This window comes from Ochotona princeps, chromosome 11 (assembly GCF_030435755.1).
Source record: "Ochotona princeps isolate mOchPri1 chromosome 11, mOchPri1.hap1, whole genome shotgun sequence".
In the NCBI taxonomy this organism is placed as follows: domain Eukaryota; kingdom Metazoa; phylum Chordata; class Mammalia; order Lagomorpha; family Ochotonidae; genus Ochotona; species Ochotona princeps.
In genome coordinates, this window is record NC_080842.1 from 30,314,114 (window position 1) to 30,335,253 (window position 21,140).

The 21,140-nt window shown below is 37.3% G+C and overlaps 1 protein-coding gene across 1 annotated transcript in view; it reads right to left on the minus strand.

The window, feature by feature from the left end:
- The window catches only part of NEIL3 (nei like DNA glycosylase 3), a 41,672-nt gene extending 30,957 nt beyond the window's left edge, over positions 1-10,715 (minus strand). The window contains exon 1 of the mRNA XM_058669972.1: positions 10,473-10,715. Within this exon, the coding sequence (XP_058525955.1) occupies positions 10,473-10,637 (165 nt within the window). The 5' untranslated portion in view covers positions 10,638-10,715. The remainder of the gene's footprint in view (positions 1-10,472) is intronic.
- Positions 10,716-21,140: the final 10,425 nt, after the last annotated feature.

Consider the following 21,140-nt stretch of genomic DNA (forward strand, 5'->3'; position numbering starts at 1 on the left):
GAAGGCCAGATTCCTTATAACACACAGAAAAGGGTTAGAGGGGGAGATGGATGAGCTATGCAAAAGCACAGTCTACATGGGTCACAGGATCCAACCTGACAAGGGGTTTTTCTATGATAGTAATAAAAAAGATACACATTTCCGTTTTTAATGTGCTGTCTGGTTGTTGAATGGAATTTGGCTGATAGGGTAGGAGCCAAGAAGATACTTAGAAGACCACCTCAAAAATCAAGACAAGTGATGAAGATCTGGAAAATACCAGTAGCAGTGGAGAAAAGGAAACGTGGTGAGATGTGCTGACTTATTTTGAAGGCACATCAAAGAGGTTCTGCTGGTGGACTGAATATGGGCTATGAAAGAAAAGTTCAGCATAAATTTTTGGCTTGAATACCTGGAATGAAATGCTATCATGCTATCTACCAAGACAAGAAGGACTTGAATAGAAGGTGCTGGTGAAAAACAAACAAACCAACCCCCTCAAACAAAACAAACAAAAAAACCAGGGAGTTGGGCTTTAGCGATGTCTGTTAGGCATACAAGCAAGTGTCAACTAAGCAGATCCATACAGGATGCATCTCCAGCCTGAACAAATGAATTTTTCAATGATCTGCAGACAAAATCTTGCTTTAAAAAACTGGAACATTGGATAAAGTAGCAAATAGTATGGTATTTCAGGTATTGAAAACATAATGCTTAAATCATCCAGTAATGGTATTTAGAAACAATCCCATTTGGAGAAGTGAAGGTTAAATGAGTTCGTGAGGGTGGGGTTCCCATGATAACATTAGTGGTTGACAAGAACAGAGACCCCAGCTAGCATAACTCATCTTGCTACATGATGCTTTCTACCATGTTATGAAACTGCAAGCCAGCCCTCAGTGGATGCCTGTGCTATGATCTTGAATATGCCAGTCTCTAAAACTATGAGCTAAATATACCTTATTCTTGTATAAATTACTGATTCATATGGCTTTCTAATAACAATACAATCAGATTAAGAAAACAAAGGATTATGTATAAATAAACAGAAGAGGCCCAAGAACGAAAGTCTAAGGCACTCCCATGATAGAATGTTGAATTAAAAAGTAGAATGAGCCAAAGAATGTGATGATGTTAGGGAGGAGTGGGGAAAGAACCAGCAAAAAAGGTCAAGAACACAGGCCAGCTAGGTTGGAGCAAAATCAGGCAAATGTGGATTCCTAAAGATAAGTGAAATACATGCATTGCTGGAGAAGGTACTTTCAGAAATGCTAACAAATCAAGCAAAATGAAGCCTGAGACTTTGCCACTGGATTTGGAGTGTAGCAGCAGCAGCTTTGTGCAGTGGCAGTGCCATAGCCATAGCCAATGAAGTTTATCCGAGGCATGATTTTTGCCAACTGGAGCATAGCAGCAATTAGTGTGAGAGTTAGGAGGCAGAGGTGGTGAGAGGGAATATCCTTTGTAGGGTAAGTTCAAAAGATAATGGAGAGAAGGATTAAATGGGTAAAAAGGATTAAAGACACACTGTTGTGTGAGGTACAAAAATGCGGTGTTATCTGAGGGGAGACAGTCAAGACTGACTTCATTTTTTTCAAGATGGCATGGTTAAATGTTGAAGGGGAAGATTCACTAGATAAAGACATCTATCATATAGGAGACAAAAAGACTAAGAGTAGCATCTTCAATAGGCAAGAAGGTGTCTCAACAGGCCCCTGTGGTCTGTGGTTCTTGATGGAAACATGGATTTCTGTCCTATAGGATCAACAAACAAAGTGGATTGCATGAGTGTAAATGCTGGTAGACAGGCAGATACACTTGTGCAATTTCTGCAACTGAACCCACTGCCTCAAGAAACCAGGAATGCAAAGTTTTCAACTGAGAAAAAAGGAGGTTCTATGGCCCTGGACCTCTAAATTTGTGTGTAGCATATAATACTACTACTTTATTTTACCACACTTCTGACATCCCAATTTCCATTTCAACAGTGACTAGCAGAGGCCAATGGGTCCACATAAATGGTGCCACTTGTTCTAAACTAGTAATACGGTTCTACTTAGATACCTATAAAATATTCATTGAGATCTCACTAGAAAGAACACAAGGTGTTCTTAATTGCATCTCCTAAATGCTCATTAGTTAAGGTTATTAATTTAATTAGGAAAAAAAGTGCACTTTTTAAATACTTATCTACCTAACCTTGTACTTACTCCTGTCACAAAACTGTGATTTTTAAATTTAGTCTACAGGTGCTGTAAACACAACTACTTTCTGCTAAAAGTTTCTACTCCATAAGGACACCTACCCAATTACTCAATGACCAAAACTAAAATTAGCAGTATTATACCATTAGGTTTGTCTGTAACCAGCAAACCAAACATTTACAGGAACATATCATGTCATTTTTGTACCAATTAATCCTAAATCATTGTATGATATTCATTCCTAAATACATCAAACGAAACAAATAGAAAGATAGGAGTTCTTAATAGAAACCTCAACATTTTCCAAAAAACTAAATGTGCCAAGGACTCCTCATAACGTCTATGGGAAAAGGACTCAAATACAACTTATAGAATCCCAGATTTTTCATAGGGAATTTCTAACTATGCCCTAAATAGTGCATAAGGTCCTGTTCTAGGAACTTGATTCCAAAAAGTCTATGAAGAATACAGCAGAAATATCTCCTACAGCCAATTTGGGGAGCTAGGGAGGAAGTTTTTGTTTGTTGGTTGGTTTTTTTCTTAACAAACAAACTTTTCATTTCCAGAATTAATTCTCAAGGCACCACAAGGCAAAACTGCTGTCAACTATTTGAAATTTTAGAAAAACCTAGCCATGAGAAGTTTGAACTTTCAGAAAAAGAAAATCCCAGTGAATGGCCCTTTAAAACATTGTGGGCCCATACTGGGCCCACATTAACAAGACAAAGGAGAGTAAGTGCCCTCACAAATAAATTTTGTGGTACACAGAAGGAGTCTATAAATAAAGACAGAATACTTAAAATGCATGAGGCCTTTATATATCTTCACACAGCAATCAATGAAAACTGAATCATGATATCCTGGCTGACAGAGACTCAAAGAGAACCTAAAACCAAACCCAAGGGTGTAGTACATACCTTCTGCTACCCTATTCCCCACAATTAAAAGCAGCATATAATACAGCATAAAAAACATTAAATTTATAAAATTAAAAACTCTACACATGCTGGGAAAAGATATCTATGGCCTTATTAGTACAAACATTATGCTAGATATCGACACAAGACAACCAATGGGGAAGTGAACACAGGCAGAATGTTAACTTATGGAAAAATACCAAATGACTACAATGCAGCAGAAACTCTTCCAGCTATAGATGGCTCTGTGACCCTGGCTTCATAATAAGTTTTAACACCTGATAAGGTATTGGTGAACTGAAATGAATTGTTAGTGTAGCCTCTTCCTTGCTCTCATATGTATTTTGCAATTCTGTCTGGTACAGCGGTTTTCTTACCTGGACAACAGAATGAATAATCCGGAGGCTTTCTATTCACCAAACTTAGCACAGTATTTTCTAAACCACTGTTTTAGTATTTCCTACACTGAATGATTATTTGTATGTGACTTGTACTTCTCCCCTGTCTGTAAGGTCTCTGGAGACAGTAACTCATGTTTATCAAATATCCCAGAGGGTTTTACACAATACCTGAGGTTCAGTAAACATTTGCAGGATTAAACAGATCTTCTTCCCTTCTCTCCTGAGTATGGCTTTGAAGTATAGGCTTGCTGTTTCCCCACCCACTATTCCCATTTTGATTTACCTTTCCCAGGATTTCTTGGCAAAAACATCTACTCTACCATCTGTTTCAATTCGTTTGAAAATTTAACACCCTTGTCCTTTATTTTCTAATTATATGCAACGGAGTGAGATTGAAATATATAAGACCAAATTTTCAAGTATACCAAAAGTTATACATAAGTAAAAATTCACCAGAGTTTCTCATAAAGTAAAAAGAACTTTGTGGAAAGGTGTAAAAAAGGAAGAAAGGGGTGGGAGAAGAAGGAGGCAGAGAACAAGAAGAGAATCATGACAGGTTGCAACCAGTCCTGCAATGTCAAGGTCTATTTGACAGTTTACCCTAGCATCTAAATGGGAGATTGAAAAACATCTATCCCAACATTCCATTCTGATTCCTTAGGAAATGATACACAAAGATACTTTTAGTTACTTGTTCTTCATGCAGAATGTTCTATCCAACTTCACTGGTTTTCATTACAACACAGTTTGTAAACTAATTAGTTCTGGATGATACACTTGGGACCAATAAAATATTCACCTTATGGAGCGTAACGACAAACAATTGCATATATTTTCACCATATTTTTAAAACTCCATCATAAAAAGATACGTTAATCCACCAGAAGAGGTTTGTTCCACTTCTCTTGAGAGCTATCAAATATAAGTTGAACAAAGCTTTTTCAAATATTGTGAGATTTACAAGACCTTCACTTGTCCTACTATAGAATCTAGGATTGTCACCTCTTTCTACAAGCCTCTGCTGTCCAAATTCAAATATTAATTTCCTCAAGCCTGTTATCTTTATCATAACTACACACAATTCCCCATTAGATACTTGACATTCTCTTGTTGACCCTGATAATCCTGTTTCTGTATTATTTGAACATTTCATCCAACCATTTTTTCCTTCCAAAATAGAGATGAAAATCGCTTTTGCCACAATTTTAAGTATGATTGAGAAGGGTTCACCTTTCCACTTTCAAGTGGCTTAATAATATGAAATCTTCAAAACAACATATATTTTCAGAGACAGCACATGATTTACCTTGTTGATGACCATTTATCCTGCTTATCCATGGGTGAACAAGGCAGATGAACTTTTCAGAGGAGAATAAGACTTTTCCATAATAAACATGTCAACCCTGGTACAGTTATATATCTTCTTCACAGAGCATAAAACACCGTATTGACTTTCATATTCTCCTCCTCCTTTCCCTGAGATGCGTCTCCCACATACAATGCTATTCTTAATCAGAGGTCACTTATCTACCAATCTAAACAGAGCCTAATTTTAAAATGTTCTCAAAGCCCCCAAAATAAATCAAAACAGGATTATGTGTTAAAATATACTCTACAACTGTGTAAGAACAGAAATCCAAAGACTAAGTATTTTGTATCTTATTTGCAGGCATCGAATGATCATAAATCCTTCATAAAGGAATTGGGTGCTCCTTAAATAAATGGGTCTGATGAGAAAGCCATGACCAGGAAATAAAGAATGATTACCAGAATGTTGATTCTGCTAGGCAGTAAGCTAAGTTTTATGTGCCCTTTAATTTAATCCTAACCAGATAAAATAGCATGTGAATGCAAGCATCTCCAGATGAGAAAGAACAAAGGGGTGGAAATTCTAAACCTAGGTAATCCTTGCTCTTTTCTTGATAGCATACGAATACTTTAGTGGTAGATAAAAAACTACAATGGCCATGGAAAATCACCTCTCGTACTTTCCTCTGCTGTTAAAATGTCATCTGTTCTGTTTTGCCTTGTTTCTTGATTTCACATAATGTCAGATACTGCTGCTCATGATCCTGAATCATTAAGAAATCATTATCTGTATGCAGTTAAGGAACTAAGGAATATTTTCTGCATTTTCTATAAAATATTTAGAAAACCCTTTTGGACACTTAAGAGAACGGCCTTCATTTAGCAGGAAAATGAATCTCTGTGGACTAGCTCATTTCTTCAAATAATGGTAATAAAATGAACTGTGATTTTTTTCCACTTTGAAAGAGAAGATAGGTAGAAAATGGTTTCTACATGGGTCCATTATTTTTATGAAATAAGCATTTCCATGTAACATGCACAACAAAACAGGTATTTACTCATAATGCAAGAGTCCAAATGCAATTTATTTGGTACTTTTCAAGACTCTGCTCTTCTCTTTCCATTCAACATTTATTAAATGCCTACACTGTTCACTGATGCTGTGCAGTATGGAAAGACAAATAAGAGTTGCTAGCACATTAACTACATATATCAAATCTTAAAGACTGATGGGAACAATCAGAAAGGTGTGTTCCAAATGAAATGACTGCTTATAAATAAACTGTTTCATATCCTGTTTTCTGAAAGGAGATTGAAAACACATGCAGATTACATACTGATTTCACTAAAATATTGTATCCACCCAACAATTAAAATTGGAGGACTGGCTCTTCAAAGCTCATTAACCAGACATGTTCATTCACATTCTGATGTTGTTTCTTACCATAAGATTCCACAAGCTCCAGTGGAGTTTTATGCAAATGTGCTCACACAGTTGCATAGTTTCATGCTGACAAGACAATACATCAAAATTCAGAGAAATAATAGAGTGGATACATGACTAACAGATGCTGAGATCTAGGTGTAGGCTTTCTTCCTCAAAATGAGGACCAGTTGTCACAGCGACACATATGCTAAAGCATGTGCCCTAATGAACTCTACACTGGAACAAAGAGGAACGCTATTTGACAAACAGTAACTAGTTCATGAAGACAACAGGCACTGACGTAAAGCTTTCTGGTTATTTTTGGCATAACAGTTATCTACACTTTATTTTATTTTTAATGCTCAATTAATACTTCTTTTTCTCTACATAATTTCCTTCATGTTTACTGTACTGTAAGCAATATGGTATGCTCTTACTAAATTATTTGGATATGCTGCCTCATAAAAATCAAACATTTCAAATTCAGCAGCAGATTCATTTCAATAGTTTTAATCAGAAACAAAAGCCTAGGATGATGTCCTCATCTGCTACAGTAATCATCTTGATCCGGCCAGAAGTTGGTAATAGTCTGTCATATTTTCAATGAAATTCACTATGAATCAAAAAATCCCTCTAGAATGTGAAATACTTTTCATATTCATAAAAGTTACAATTATTATTTTCAGCTCCAAATTGTAGAATATGAATCTACGGCAAAATATTTAGAACTTTACCAAGATCGACCAAGAGAACATTAATTCCACATTTGTCTTTAAATTCATACTCCGCAGAACAGGATTTTTGACCTGAATCACAAAGGCTTCTTCCAATTTTTAACATCTTCTCCATTCAATGTATCAGGCATAAGAGCTTTAAGCACAGATTATTCTAAAAAATAATTGTAGCATATAGCTTTTTGGATGTTGTTTCCAGTTGATGTTGTTAACTGCCCAAACATTAACAAAGCTTTTTTTTTACTACATTATCAGACTGTTCCCCTTTATGCAATCTGAACATGGGAATACAAGTTTGGTCTTAGGATGCTGAAAGCAAGACGATCAAATCCTAGCTCACTTAAGATTCAGCTCCCTGCTAATGCACCTGAAAAGGCAGCTGAAAATGGCCATAGTGCTTGGTTCCTTGTCACCTATGTGGGAAGACCATCTGCGCTCCTGACTGCTGCCTTCTGCCTGGTTATTTCAGCCACTGGAGGATGCACTGGTAGACAGAAGATCTCTTCCTGTCCCTTCCTTCTCAATCTATTCTCCTGTCTTTCAAACAACCAAGTCTTCACACACACACACAATCAAAATTAAGAAAAACCAAGCTCAACCCCTTGGTAATCATGTGACTTGCTGCAATTGATTTAAATTAATTGTGAGCCTCACATTCCTCATGTGTTGAATCACATTAATGCTTCATTAGTGAGTTATTCTTTCTCACAAATGAATCAAATGTAAAGGTAACTTACATCTTGTCACCAAAGATAATCATGACAGACTGGAACGGGGGGCGGGGAGATGCTCATGGTATTTTATCTAAACCCAAATACAACGAAAGTTATTTCAAACACTAGACAGGGGCCTGACATGGTAGTCTAGCAGCTAAAGACCTCACCTTGCCTGCACCAGAATCCCACATGAGTGCCAGTTCACGTCCCACCTGCTCCATTTCCCTCCATTTCCTCCAGATCCCTGCTTGTGACCTGGGAAAGCAGTAGAAGATGGTCCAAAGCCTTGGGACCCTACACCCACGTAGGAGACCTGGAAGACGCTCCTGGCTTTGGTTCAGCTCAGCTCTGGCTGTTGCAGCCACTTGGGGAGTGAACCAGCAGATGAAAAACTTTTCTGTATCTTCTTCTCTCTGTATATCTGACTTTCCAATAAAGCAAACAGATAAATCTTTTTTAAAAAAAAAATAACATTAGGTACGATTTTTATAACAAGATCCTTGCCTTTTTCATCTTAGTATATCTAAGTGAAGCAGGACAAAAATAGCATTCACAAAACCAGTTCTCTCATCTGGATATTTCTCTTTCTGTCTCACCATACAGTACTCCATCCAGCTGAAATCAGGAACAAGGGTTCACACTCCACCTCCCAATAGAAAAATACCCTTCAGAGCCTCATCAACTACTTCTTCATGGTGGCTCAGGTCCACCAATATCTAACCCTTCTGGGGAGATGATTGTGAACCACAAAACCACTTATAGAAGCAACCATACCCTGCATAACACCAAGTTGGGTGCAAGGTACCCTGTGGAAAAAAAAAAGACAAATCTGAGACAAAGAGGATGTGATCCATATACCCAAGTGGATAAAAATTCTAGATCAGCCATGGTGGAGCCGGAGCTGGATGCTGGACTTCTCCAAAGTTGACCTCTTTTCAATTTCAGTTCACTAGTGAGTGTAATAAGCCTGTAGCACGAAGAGCTAGCATGAAACTTAGCACAATATACATCACTGCTGAATGACACAAATTGTGATATCATAGCATATTCAAACCATATATGTTGCTAATGCCTAAAAGCTGTGCTTCTGAAGTAGTGATTCCCTGTCCTTTCTTCCCCACCAGCAGTGGAGTCAGAATCTCAAATGACTGCAGTAGCTTCCTAGCTAAGCTAACCACAACTCCTAATCAAGGTAAAGGGATCTCCCTGAAACATACAGACATCTTATGCATCCAACACCCCAGCCCCTTGCATACACACAAAGTCCCTAATTTGATCTATAGGCTTAGCATTGCCTGCTTCCTCCCCACCAAAGTGGTCTTTAGAACACATTGCTTCTATCTCACTCTCCTTAATCTAGTTACTCTGGTTTTCTTTCAGTCCACACATGTGCAGAATCAGAACATTATATCATTGCCATCCTTCTGGCCTGTGGTGTCCTGCAACCAAACTTGAGACCAGGTGCTGTCTGTCTCCCACCTACTTCCTTTCTACTTCCGCTCAGATGTTCATTCTTATAAGTTCTTAGGAGACCATATACCTCTCCTTTGCAGAATTTATACATTTTCCTCTATTTCATCTATAATTTAAGGCCTATCCACTTATTTTCTCAACTTTAGTCACCACAGGACAAGCATTTATTTGCTTTCCAGGTGCCTTGTGTAACCAAATTTTGTTGAATAATTTTCAAAATCCATAGTATTCCTATGAAACCTGGACAGTTAGAATAAATGTTCTAATAAAAATGCAGAATAATTACTGGCATATCAAGTCATAAAATTAGAGGGACAACTGGAAGGAAATGCAAAAGTTATCACAAAATGATAATAACAAAAAAAGAAATACAATAAAAACTTAATAAAATTGAAAAAAAAAAAAAGGAAATGGAAAGGTTGTGTTCTTTTCAAGTTAAACATGTACTTCTCCAGACTTAGACAACCACTTCTTCCAAATTGTGAGCATGTGTTAATTTTTTGCAAGGCAACTTTTTTTCCACCAGGATCAAAGATTATGAGAAAGCATTCAGGAGAAATTGAAACACATACAATATTGCATATGTCTGTGACACACACCCAACCATGCATCTATCTAAAGCACTTTTAAAGAATGATGGCCTAATCGGAATATTTTTAGTCCCAGTTCTAAGTTCTTACTGAATGAATATCTTACTTTCTCAAATGAAAGCTCAGATGGCAAGAAGCTGCACTACAAACAACATAACAAAGCAAGACATTCCCTTAAGGAACCAGCTGCTCTGGCCTTTAATCATTGGCATATCAAAGGGAAAATCGGTTCCAAATGTTTTATATACAACTTTAGAATTACATATGTTGTCATATACTTACTAATTGCAGAATATTAGGAAAGCAGAAGCTAGAATTTTATGCTACAAGTTCATCATCTTGAAAAATGTGCAGAATATATAATCAAAGCTTGCAGAGTGAGTGAGCTGACAGATCACATTAACAGAGAAAAATGCATTTGTAGACATAAGGAAAGCACCTTTCGCTGTACTTTGAAGAAGCTAAGGAAGGTTTCATAAAAATAAAACACCTTCCGTAGATTGTCTCCACGGCCCTAGCTGGGCCAGTACCCACCAAGTGTTGGTAGTTGGCTCTAATGCAGCCTAACAGTGATCGACTTCACCCCCTGGACAAAGCGAAACCAAACGTTGAAAAACACCAGGCTTCGGGGAACTAGGCCCAGAGCAAACGGGCAGTTTGGACTCTGGAACCCTTGGGGTCTTTTCTCCGATTCCGCGGAGGGCTGGCTCCAACAGCAGCTCACCTGGGAGGACACCGCAGCAGCAGAAGCGGCGGAGGCGACGCGTGGCTGCGCAGAAAATTGTAGGCTCCGCAAAGCAGTTCCCCGCACCTCGGTAACCGCTTGGCCCCGGGGCACTTGAGCCTGAATTTTCTCTCCATTCAGAGTACAACCTGGTCCTTCCACCATCGCCCCAGCTGCACTGAAGCCCACTTGCAGCAGGACCTGGAGTGGAAACTTCGGGCGAAGTGAATCTCCGCGCGGGCCCTGAAGGGAGAGTTCAAACCTCCCGCGCGCCCTGCCCGGCCCCGGATTGGCCAAGCCCTTCTATCCGCCTGGCGCCCCACCCCTCGGCGCCTACGTCGTGACTGCGACTCCTAGGATGATTGACTACTGGCAAAAGCTGCGTAAATGGAGCCGGTTCTAGTAGAGCGAGGAAAAAAACAGGACTTGAGAAGCTCCAAATGTGTTTTCTTGCCTTGGATTTCTCTCTGATCTTTGAGCTAGTCACGCACACTCTGTGACCTGACTTCGATGTACTCTAAAATCCAAGACTGTCATAATGTGGGTAACTTCTAGTTGGACATGAATGAGAGGAGAAAGCAGACTTTTAGAGCACATTTTTTTCTCCTGCAAATTTATCATTCCTCAAAATAAATGGCACTGTATGATAAATATATATATTAGTGTTCATATTCAGGTCGCAACCTTGGAGTGGCTGATTTTCTGAACCATTTATATATTAGCAAAGAAACCTCTCTGCTTGGGTGAAGTTGAATGAGCCCTGCGCAAACTAACACATCCATTTTGTTATGGAATGCACAGAGATGAGTGTTATTTAAATTTGCTTTCCTAAAGTAGGACTCTGTAAATTTGATGGCAATGCTTTTCAAATTAATCCATAAACCTAAGCCACCATGAGTACACACATATAGATAAAAATATGAAGCTAGTGACTTCACACAACATTGTAAATCACAAAGAATCTACATTTTAATCAATGTATTTATTTATAATATTTATTTTTATTGGAAAGAGAGATCCAATGATTTACAGAGAGAAGGACAAAGAGAAATACCTTATATCTGCTGGTTCGCTTCTCAGATGGCCACAACAGCTAGAGATAAGTTGAGCTTAAGCCAGAAGTCAGGAGCTTCCTCCCAGTCCTCCAGAATCCAGGTGCAGGGCCCTAAAGCTTTGAATCATCCTCTACTACCTTCCCGGGCCTCAGGCAGGATCTGGATGAGAAGTGAATCAACTGGGACAGTAACCAGCACCCACATGGGATCCTGGCACTTGTTAGGCAAGGAGTTAGCCATTGTGCTATTGCACTAGGCCTTATATCCTTAATAGTGAAAGCTGAAACAATATCAACCCAAAAGTAATTTCATAAGCATATCACTGTATTACAGTTAGTCCAGAAATGCATTACGGCTTTGAATACACTAATAACCACTTTGAAAATTTGAAACTTACTCCATTTTTCTCTTTGTAGAGATCAGCAATCAGAGTTGGCTGATAAGTTACAGCATTATTTGTATTTTAGTTTCTTATTCAGTTTTTGTTTACCCTTCAAGATCATGTTAATCATTAAGCAAGATTCCTGTTGTAACCACACTCAGTAACAGTCTCTCCCTTTCAGTGGAGCAACGTCCTACACACTTTTGTTGTTTTGACCTTTGCATTACTTTTTGCTACCTACAAATTAGCTCATTTGTTTTCTAAATGTTCTCTTGAAGCAGGATTTGGCACTATTCGCATGGTGTGCCCCACTGTACCATAGCAAGTCTGAGTCAGGATATTGGCTAGATCCTATAATTGTCAAAAAGCTTAACTGAGATCTGCCACTGAGAAGAGTCACTTGCATGACTGATAGTAGAGGCCCAGTTTTTCATCTGATGGGTTTAACTGCATGGCAACTTGGCTGCTCTCCAGACAAGGCAACAGAGTTTCCCTAGAATGTGGGATCTAAGAGAAAAAGTTGAAACTGCCATGTGCTTTACTATCTAGTCACCCTGTATGACTCAGTCCACTTTGTGGTTCTATAACAGAATACCTAAGATTGTGTTTTCTTTCTTATGACCCAAAACGATAGCCTAGTGGCTAAATTTTCACTTCGCATGAGCCAGTATCCCATGTTGGCACCAGTTCATTTTCTGGCCCTAATTGTGTTGCCAAGATGACAACTTGAATACTGTGTTACCAAATGGCACAAGGCAGAAAGGTAAAAGGGATGCATTACCTCTGTCAAGATCTTTTGGAAAGATCTCTGATTCTAATCATGATGGTAGAGTCTTCCTGACATAATCAATTTCCAAGAGCCACACACCCTCAGTATTGCTGTGTAGAGGATTAAATTCTACAGGGCAAAAACATTTAAACACAGCAGAGTCTATTTTAGCCAGTTATTCCTTGTGACACTTAGAAACCAGTCATTATATATAGGCTCTAAAAACGGATGAAATTAAAGCCTCAATTGTTGAAGATACGAATATCAATGAATTTGTGGAGAGACCTAAAAGGCATCAAAATTTTCATCTTCATCTATCTGATTCATCAAAAATTAGCTTTTTCTCTGTAGATTTCACATGTTTGTGCACCTATGAATCAAACATGAAATTTCATAGGAGTAGTTTCTGCGGAAAGCAAAGGGATGGGAACTGATATTGAAAACAGTATAAAGTTCCATTAGCAGGAGCTGCAGGGAAAGGCCAGATGTGCTTAAATGCGACTAGCCTCTGGGTCTTTTGGTAACCTTTGTGTCCTCAGTTCTTATATCTGATCAAGATTAATCACACCAATTGTTCTGCAATGTTTTGCAAACAGTCTTCTAGCCAATGCAAGGAAACCTAGCAAAGTTTACAATTCTTGGTACTTTTTGCCTAGAGGATCAGTAACCTTCTCATTGTAATCCTCTATGTATTTGCTTTTCACTGGATTACCAGAATAATTTTCTCTACACTTTTTGAAAATACATTTATCTTTTTTCCTTAAAATAATTTATCAATTCATAATTTTGTATAAGTCATTCATTTTCTCCAAAACTCACTTTCTTCAGATGTCCCATAAATAATAATTTCTGTTATATTTGAGTGTGGATTTGTTCCACCAAAATTCACATGGAGGTGTGCTCTTGCAGAGTGATAGCACTGAGGTGGCTTGGCTTGGATTAGATCTCCACGATGAATTTTTCGCTGTAATTCCACTGGTACAGGTTAATGCTATACTAAGCGGGATGCCTCTGTTGCATCTTTCTTCTACACACATTGCTTGCTCATTTATCAAGTGTGCTTCTGCCATGTGATGCCACCTGCTGTGCTGTGATGGAACAATGTCTTACCCAAACTGGTCATCAGATCTCCAGAGCTGTGAGCCAAGCTCAAACCTCTTTGTCTTCCACAGAGCTACATAAGGCTTGAAATCCTTTTTTAGAGCAATGCAAAATGGACTAAGCCACTTTCCTATAAGCCTCAGTAGGGTTGCTCTAGTCTCCAATATAAGATACATGAAAACATTTTGAAAAGAGTAAAACTGCAAATTTGAGAAACTCTACTTGCGATTCTAAAAAAAAATACCTTTAACTTTTTATATCTTGGTTCATGCTGTTATCTTAATATGTTTTAAACCATCTTTCATCACAATTTACTGAAATTCTCCAAACCTTTGAGGTCCAACTTATATGTACATCTCTTAAAAAGCAGTTAATTCTTATTCTAAACTTGGTTTTTCAAGAGAATTGACCAAAGCAAATGCCAGTTATCTGTGTAAACACTGTTTTCCTACTAGATGAGATTCTTTTTTAAAATTTATTTACTTATTTAAAAGGCAGATTTTACAGAGACTTTGAAGAGAGACAAGGAAAGGTCTTCCATTTGCTGGTTTACTCCCCAGATAGCAACAATGGACATGCTGAGCTGATCCAAAGCTGGGAGCTAGAAGCTTCTTCCCGGTCTCCCACGTGGGTGCAGAGTCCGAAGCACGGGGACTGTTGTACATTGTTTTCCCAGGTCAGAAGCAGGAAACTGGATCAGAAGTAGAGGAGCTAGCACACAAACCAGTGCTCTTTTTGGGATGCCTGTGTCACAGGGAGGAGGATCAGCATGCTGCACTACCATGCTAGGCCTAACTAGACTAGATTCTTGTTCCTACACATGAAATTAAACATCCTGCTCATCTTCACACTTTCTAGGGTCCAAGATGCTCTTTTGCACGTAATAGACATCCAACAAACACTGAACTTTTGTGTCCCTGAATAGATATTCTACCTAAACATGATCTTCAAAAAGTTTGTTGAAATTGTTTATATCTTTTTAATTTATTCACCACAGTTTGAAGTATGCTTGCAAGTGTGTGAGTACATACACTTAGTGTCATTCTTCCGATCTGAGATGTCATGTTTTCAGAATTCCCATCTAAAACAAATGCTATATAATTTAATATACAATGAGGCACCTTGTGATGTACTTTATTAGATCAGAAAATCAGTAGCCTCAATATATTTTATATATTTATGTCTTTCAACGTATTTTAACTACATAATGAGCCATCAATATTCATTATTTCCAATATATTTTAAAGCAAGTAGTTTTTGAAGTATCTTTTTGTTATTAGAGATTTACTTATTGGAACAGAAAAGTGAAAAATACAGAGAAAGGGATAAACAGAAGGAGACATGCCTCCCCCCCCCCCCCCACCTCCCGCTTCACTCCTGAGGGCCACAATGGCCAGGGATGAGTCAGGCTGATGACAAGAGCCTGGAATTCCATTTGGTCTCCCAGGCTAGTGACAGGGCTTCATGCACTGGGTCTATCATGTTACCTTCCCAAGTATGTTAGCACAGAGTTAGACCAGAAGAAAAACAAAAGTGACTAAAATTAGTACTGCAATGTGGGACTCTGGCATTGGTAGTGACACCTGAACATACTGCTTCGCAGTGCTGACCCTATTGGACACTATTCTACTCACTAATGACACAGGTAAGTGTTGATGAAAGTCTAAAAGCATTTTTGAAACATCACTTCCCATCCAGAGCCCTGCTCGTGGCTTAGGAAAGCAGTGGAGGAAAGCCCAAAGACTTGGTGACCTGCATCTGCGTGGGAGACCTGGAAGACGCGGAAGCTCCTGGCTTTGGATAGGCTTAGCTCTGGCCATTGTGGCCTATTGGGGAGTGAATCAGTGGGAGAAAGAGCTTTCTCTCTGTCTCTCCTCTCTCTGTATATCTGACTTTCCAATATAAATAAATAAATCTTCTTTAAAAAGAAATAATGATTTGGATGTAAGCAAAACCTTTGAATTAGCCTTACATGTCTTGACAATAAAGAACATAAAGTTCTCTTCAGCATATTTTGTTTTGCTTTGCTTTAGAATAGGAGGTTTTGTAGCTATCTTTCCCATGATAAGATTTTGTGGCAGATTTTTAGCTGATATGGGAATCATGTAGCACGAGGTGTATTTCTTTAACATCGCTGTTTTATATAAATTACCTGAAAACAGTTCATAAGTACAGAGATAGCATTCATCCTCTCTCAACATCCTTTTAATGTGAGTTTTGAATCAAGAAAACCATCATTAGTGAACATTATGAGCAGGTGTTTCCAATGGTATTTACTGAAGAGTTTCCAGTTTCTGAGCATTAAAACAAACTTTTAACATTCAAATATCAGAAGAATAATAAAATGCATAGGGACAGAAACCATTTTGACACTAGTTGATCAGAGCATACACCAAATGTTGGGACCATGCAAATCAGTTGGTTTTGACGACATCATGAAGGCTGGGAATGCCTAGATGACAGTTTTCTGTCTGTAATTTCAGAATCTAATTTACAAAATTCACCACAGCCTCCTATTAGAGCAAAATGCTCTGACATTCCTATCTTTCCATAGTACTATGAAATATACGATGTGGTATTTATTTTTACATTTTTTTGGTAAGAAAATTGTAGAAGGCATTCCTTTTATTTAATTTTCTAAAGTTTAAACATACTATGCAAAAGTAGCTTCCTTTGGCTTTAATTTTGGAAAAATAATGAAAAGTAAACACAAAAGATTGAAAATAATCTCTTCCTATGGGAGTGTCTTCATAATAGGATGGCACACTTTCTTCTCTATTTTGAAATAAGGAAGCAAATATCTTACATTAAAATATTGAAATAATATTGTTCATCAATCTCTGAAGCTTGGAGACTATAATAGAGTTGAGGTATGAAATCCTTGAATAACTGCTGCATTCTTTAATGGGTGCTATATCCACGGACACAGGTAATGCTCAAAGATATGAGTTGCTTACAAAGTAAGGGAAAGGAGCTGAAGCATCAGTTGTTCAAAGATATCTCAGAGTGCTGGAATTTAGGGTTCCAGATATAAAAAGACTACAAACTTGTCAGTTGAAAAACAAAGAAGTGGCTTTGTGGGTAGAGATGACAAAGGAAAAAAAATATTTACAAAGCCAGAATATAGGAAGGTGCCTCATATTCTTGGGGCCTGTCCTCTGCAGGACAGCGGACAGGAGGAGAGGACAGACAGCGAAGGAAGCAATCCAGGGAAATAACCCAGAGAGATAAAGACAGACCAAGAAACCCAAGATGACATGCTTAGATGTTTAGAAATTGTTTTTAGAAATAAAGTAGCACTAAGAGCAAAGAATTTTATGCAAGAGAATGACATGAATAGATATGCTTTTTAAAGAGATAGCTTTGTAGGATGACACAGTGGTTTTCTATCAATGGTAATTTTGCTCTCCACATTACTTTATGTTACACTGGACCACAGGATGAACTATTGACATCTAATGGGAAGAGGGCAGGGTTACATCCAAATATCCCACAGTGCATAGGGCAAGTCATATTAACAAAGAATTATTTAGCCAAAAATGTTAAGATTGAGGAAGCCTTGATAATGGGCCCCCAAAAGTATTCACAATCCAATAAGGGGAACCTATGAAGATGTTACCTTACATAACAAAAGGAATTCAATGTGGTATAATTAAACTACAAAATTTGAGCTGAGGAGAGTCTGCTGTATTATACGTGTGGTTTCAATTTAATCACAAAGTACTCTCAGGATATAGGTGGGATAGGGAAAGGCGGGAAGGATAATGTGGTAACGTGGGACGAATCAGTGCTCCCTGCCACTGGCTCAGGGGATCCTTCCTCGGCGTGATCTCTGTTGCCCCATCCCCCATCCCGATCAGATACCAAAGTAATGAGGTTGCACAATTTTGAACTTCAATGCCCAAAACTCTGAGCCAAAATAAATCTCTTTCCTTTATAAACTTAAAAAAGAAAAGTAGGAGCAGCAGACTCAATGAAGATGTGATTATGATCTCCTGAAACTTAGGAAGGAATGAGTCACCCTCCACAGAATGTCAGTGAACTCCAAAGGCTTGGAAGAGCAAGGAAGCATTTTGTCACCCAACTTCCCAAAGAAATTGGCCTGCTGATACCTTGAATTCAGCACAGCAAGATGGATTTTTTAAATCTTAGATCATCACTGTATGTAGAGATTAAGTTTTTCTTGTAAACTACTGCATCTGTGATAATTTGTTACAAACAAATTCGGGGGATGGATAAATGGGAAGCAAATCCTGGGAAAGGGTCAACAATGAGAAGATACTAGGGTAAGGAAAATTATTATTCCTAGCACTCATCTGAGCACTGAAAATGCAATGAATAAGGCAGAAAAATTAATTTATGATCTATTAAGATTTACAATCAAATGACTTGTATAACTTCTTGTCACATTTTAAAAATTATTTCTTACATAACATTAATCTTCTTTCTCAATTTGCATATCGACCACATTTGTATATCCTGAAAAGAAAATTTTACTTTAATTTGTTCAAATTTACTAATATTTTGCATTATGATTTGTTCCCCTTTCCTCTAGCTAAGATCATCCAATATAAAAATATTTTCCTATTTATTTTCTAAGAAGTTTATGATTTCATTTTATTGGATTAATTATTGCTGTATTAACACTGTCCTGCTAATTCTTTCCCAAGAGTAACAGACTTTACCAGATTACTATCAGGACAGATCATTTTATTATCTTCAGTCAACTGAATGTGACTTCTTTTATCTAATCACAAATTTCTGAATATTTACTTTTGAAATGGTTTTCAATGCAGCATAACCTAGGGAAATTTCAACTATGAAACTCAAGCTCCTTCATAGGACCTCCATTTTACATTCGTGCGGGTCTGGTCTGTTTGGTCTCTCATTTCTTTTCCATCGGTCTATATGCTCCCACCGCAGTTCTATATTATGATGATGATAATATTACAATATGTCTTAATATTTTGTGAATTCCTCTTTTTATTCTTTCTTCTCAAAATTTATTTAGCTTGTTATTAGTGTTTAAACTTGAGTTATATTTAGAATCAGTATTTTCATGTCCTTCCTCAAATTGAGGTAAAGCATTTATTTTAACTATAAATACATCAAACTTACAAATATTTGGGGCAAATGAATAGACTTACAATGTTAATATGTCTTTTTAGTAAGATTACTTTTGGTTAAGTTTGGAAATTTCATGTTCTCTGAAGATAGCATCTTTTCTTTATTAACTTATACTTATTTTGTTGTTTGGATAGATATTTTGAGTAGTGTATTATTTTTATAATTTTGATTTTATTTGTAATATAGAACAGAAGAAAACACGAATGATTCCATATACTTGCTTATTTGTTACTTTATCTTAATTTTAGTTTTTCTAGGCAAATGATTTTTAAGATGTTAAAATAATAGCTGATATTTATAAGGTACTTTGTGCTATGTTATTTTAAGTGTCTTCCAAGTAATAATTAGCTTAATTCCCACTTTATAAGTGATATATATTTCCATATTTTTCATTTTATGACCAGAAACCAAGACAAAGAATGGTTAATGTTACATTCACACAGTTAGTAAAGTGGCACAGCTGAGATGTAAACCCAGGAAATCTTAATGTTATCTTCGATGCTGTGCTGTTGCTAAAGTATATTATTAGCATCCATAAATAAATCATATTAGGCTAATAAATAGTGAATTGCACTTTAAATAAAAGGATTATATAGGCTGAAGTTTATTTGCCAACTTGTAAAAGAAAAAATATTTTAAGACTAAAAGTACTGAAAAAAAACGCTATTAATTTAGAAGGTTTACCTTGTATCTGAAAGTTTTATTTAACTCTTATTAGATGTGTAATTTGGTCATTCTTTTGAATGTTCCATGTAGATGATCTTATCACTTACAAATAATGAAAGTCTTATCTTTTCCTATCCAATACTTATCATTGGTAATTATTTTCCCTGTCTTACTGTGTTGGTCAGGGCCCTCAATACTGGAACAGCAGTAGAAATAAGAGATAACTTTATCTTGTTGAATTAAAACATTTTCAATAAAAGCTTCTAGCTGAACCTTTGACATAAATGCTTTTTGTGCATTGTAACACACTACTATCTTTGGTCTTTGTCCCTGAATCCTTGCATAGAGCTGCTTCAACTCTGGGGATTTCCTAACAAAAATGTCTTGTTACTTCAGATGAACATATTTCAACACACCTGAATTTATGATAATGAGATGACATAGGGTGGGACTCAGACTTCTTTTTTTTTTTCTCTGCTTTGGTGAACTATCAAAGAAGGCTAACTTCTTGAAGAGAAGAGTTTTATTGAGTTTACATTCTAGAGGTTGAAGGACATGGTACTGATTTCAGCTTTGCACTGGTGAGGGCCTCACACAGGTGAAGGAGCACATGTGGAAGGAAGAGATGAGATTCCACTCAACTTACGGACCTCTCACTAGGCTCTGCTTTTAAAAAGTTCAGCTCTGCACCTGCAGAGTAGACTTCCAGCACATTAACTTCCAGGAGAAACTGCATTCACAGCCTAGCAGACCATTAGTTGGCTTCAGAATGAGGCTATGTACCTGGAAAACCAGGTATGAAAGAACTGAAACTTTCAGCCCTGTCCATTGACCTCTGGGAAGGAGGAGAGTAAACCTTTATGTTAATTAAAATACTTGAACAACAGAGGTTTGATGGGATTCTTGGATTGTGCCAAGCGAAGTAATGGAACATCTGTATACTCACCCTCCTGTGCCATGTCCCTATCTGTTTCATGAGGCAGTTCCTGAGTTGTATCGTTTATATTAGTTAGCACTAATCCACAGACAGGAGACAGCTTTACCTACTATACCACAAAGCCAGCCCTATATGGGAGCCCTGACTGGTGTCTGAAATAGCAACGCACATTGAGTGGAATTGTTGAACACCCTATTGATGTCTGAAGATTTAATTGTTTTCCAGAATGTTCTACAGTTGGGAACAGATTGTAAAACATTCAACTTGCTACTAGTTTTGTTTGTTCTTTTTTTTTTCTTTGTTTTAGCTTTATCAGTGAGTATTAAATTTTATTAAATGCTTTCTACATACATTGAGATAAATTTTTCCTCCTTTGTTTTATTAATAGAATAATTCCTATTTATCTACACTGTCTTTTTCTTAATGCATTTTTAATTTATTTGGTCAATATTTTATTTGGTATTTTCTCATTTATGGTTAGAGGTCAACTGAGACTAATATCTATTTTGTATTGGTACTTATCCAATTTTAATACCAAGGCACTAGTTTCATGGGATGATTTATGCAATCTGTGTCTTTTTTTGGAAGAGTTTTTGTAAGATAAAGTTGCCTACTTTGTAAGGTTTCACTT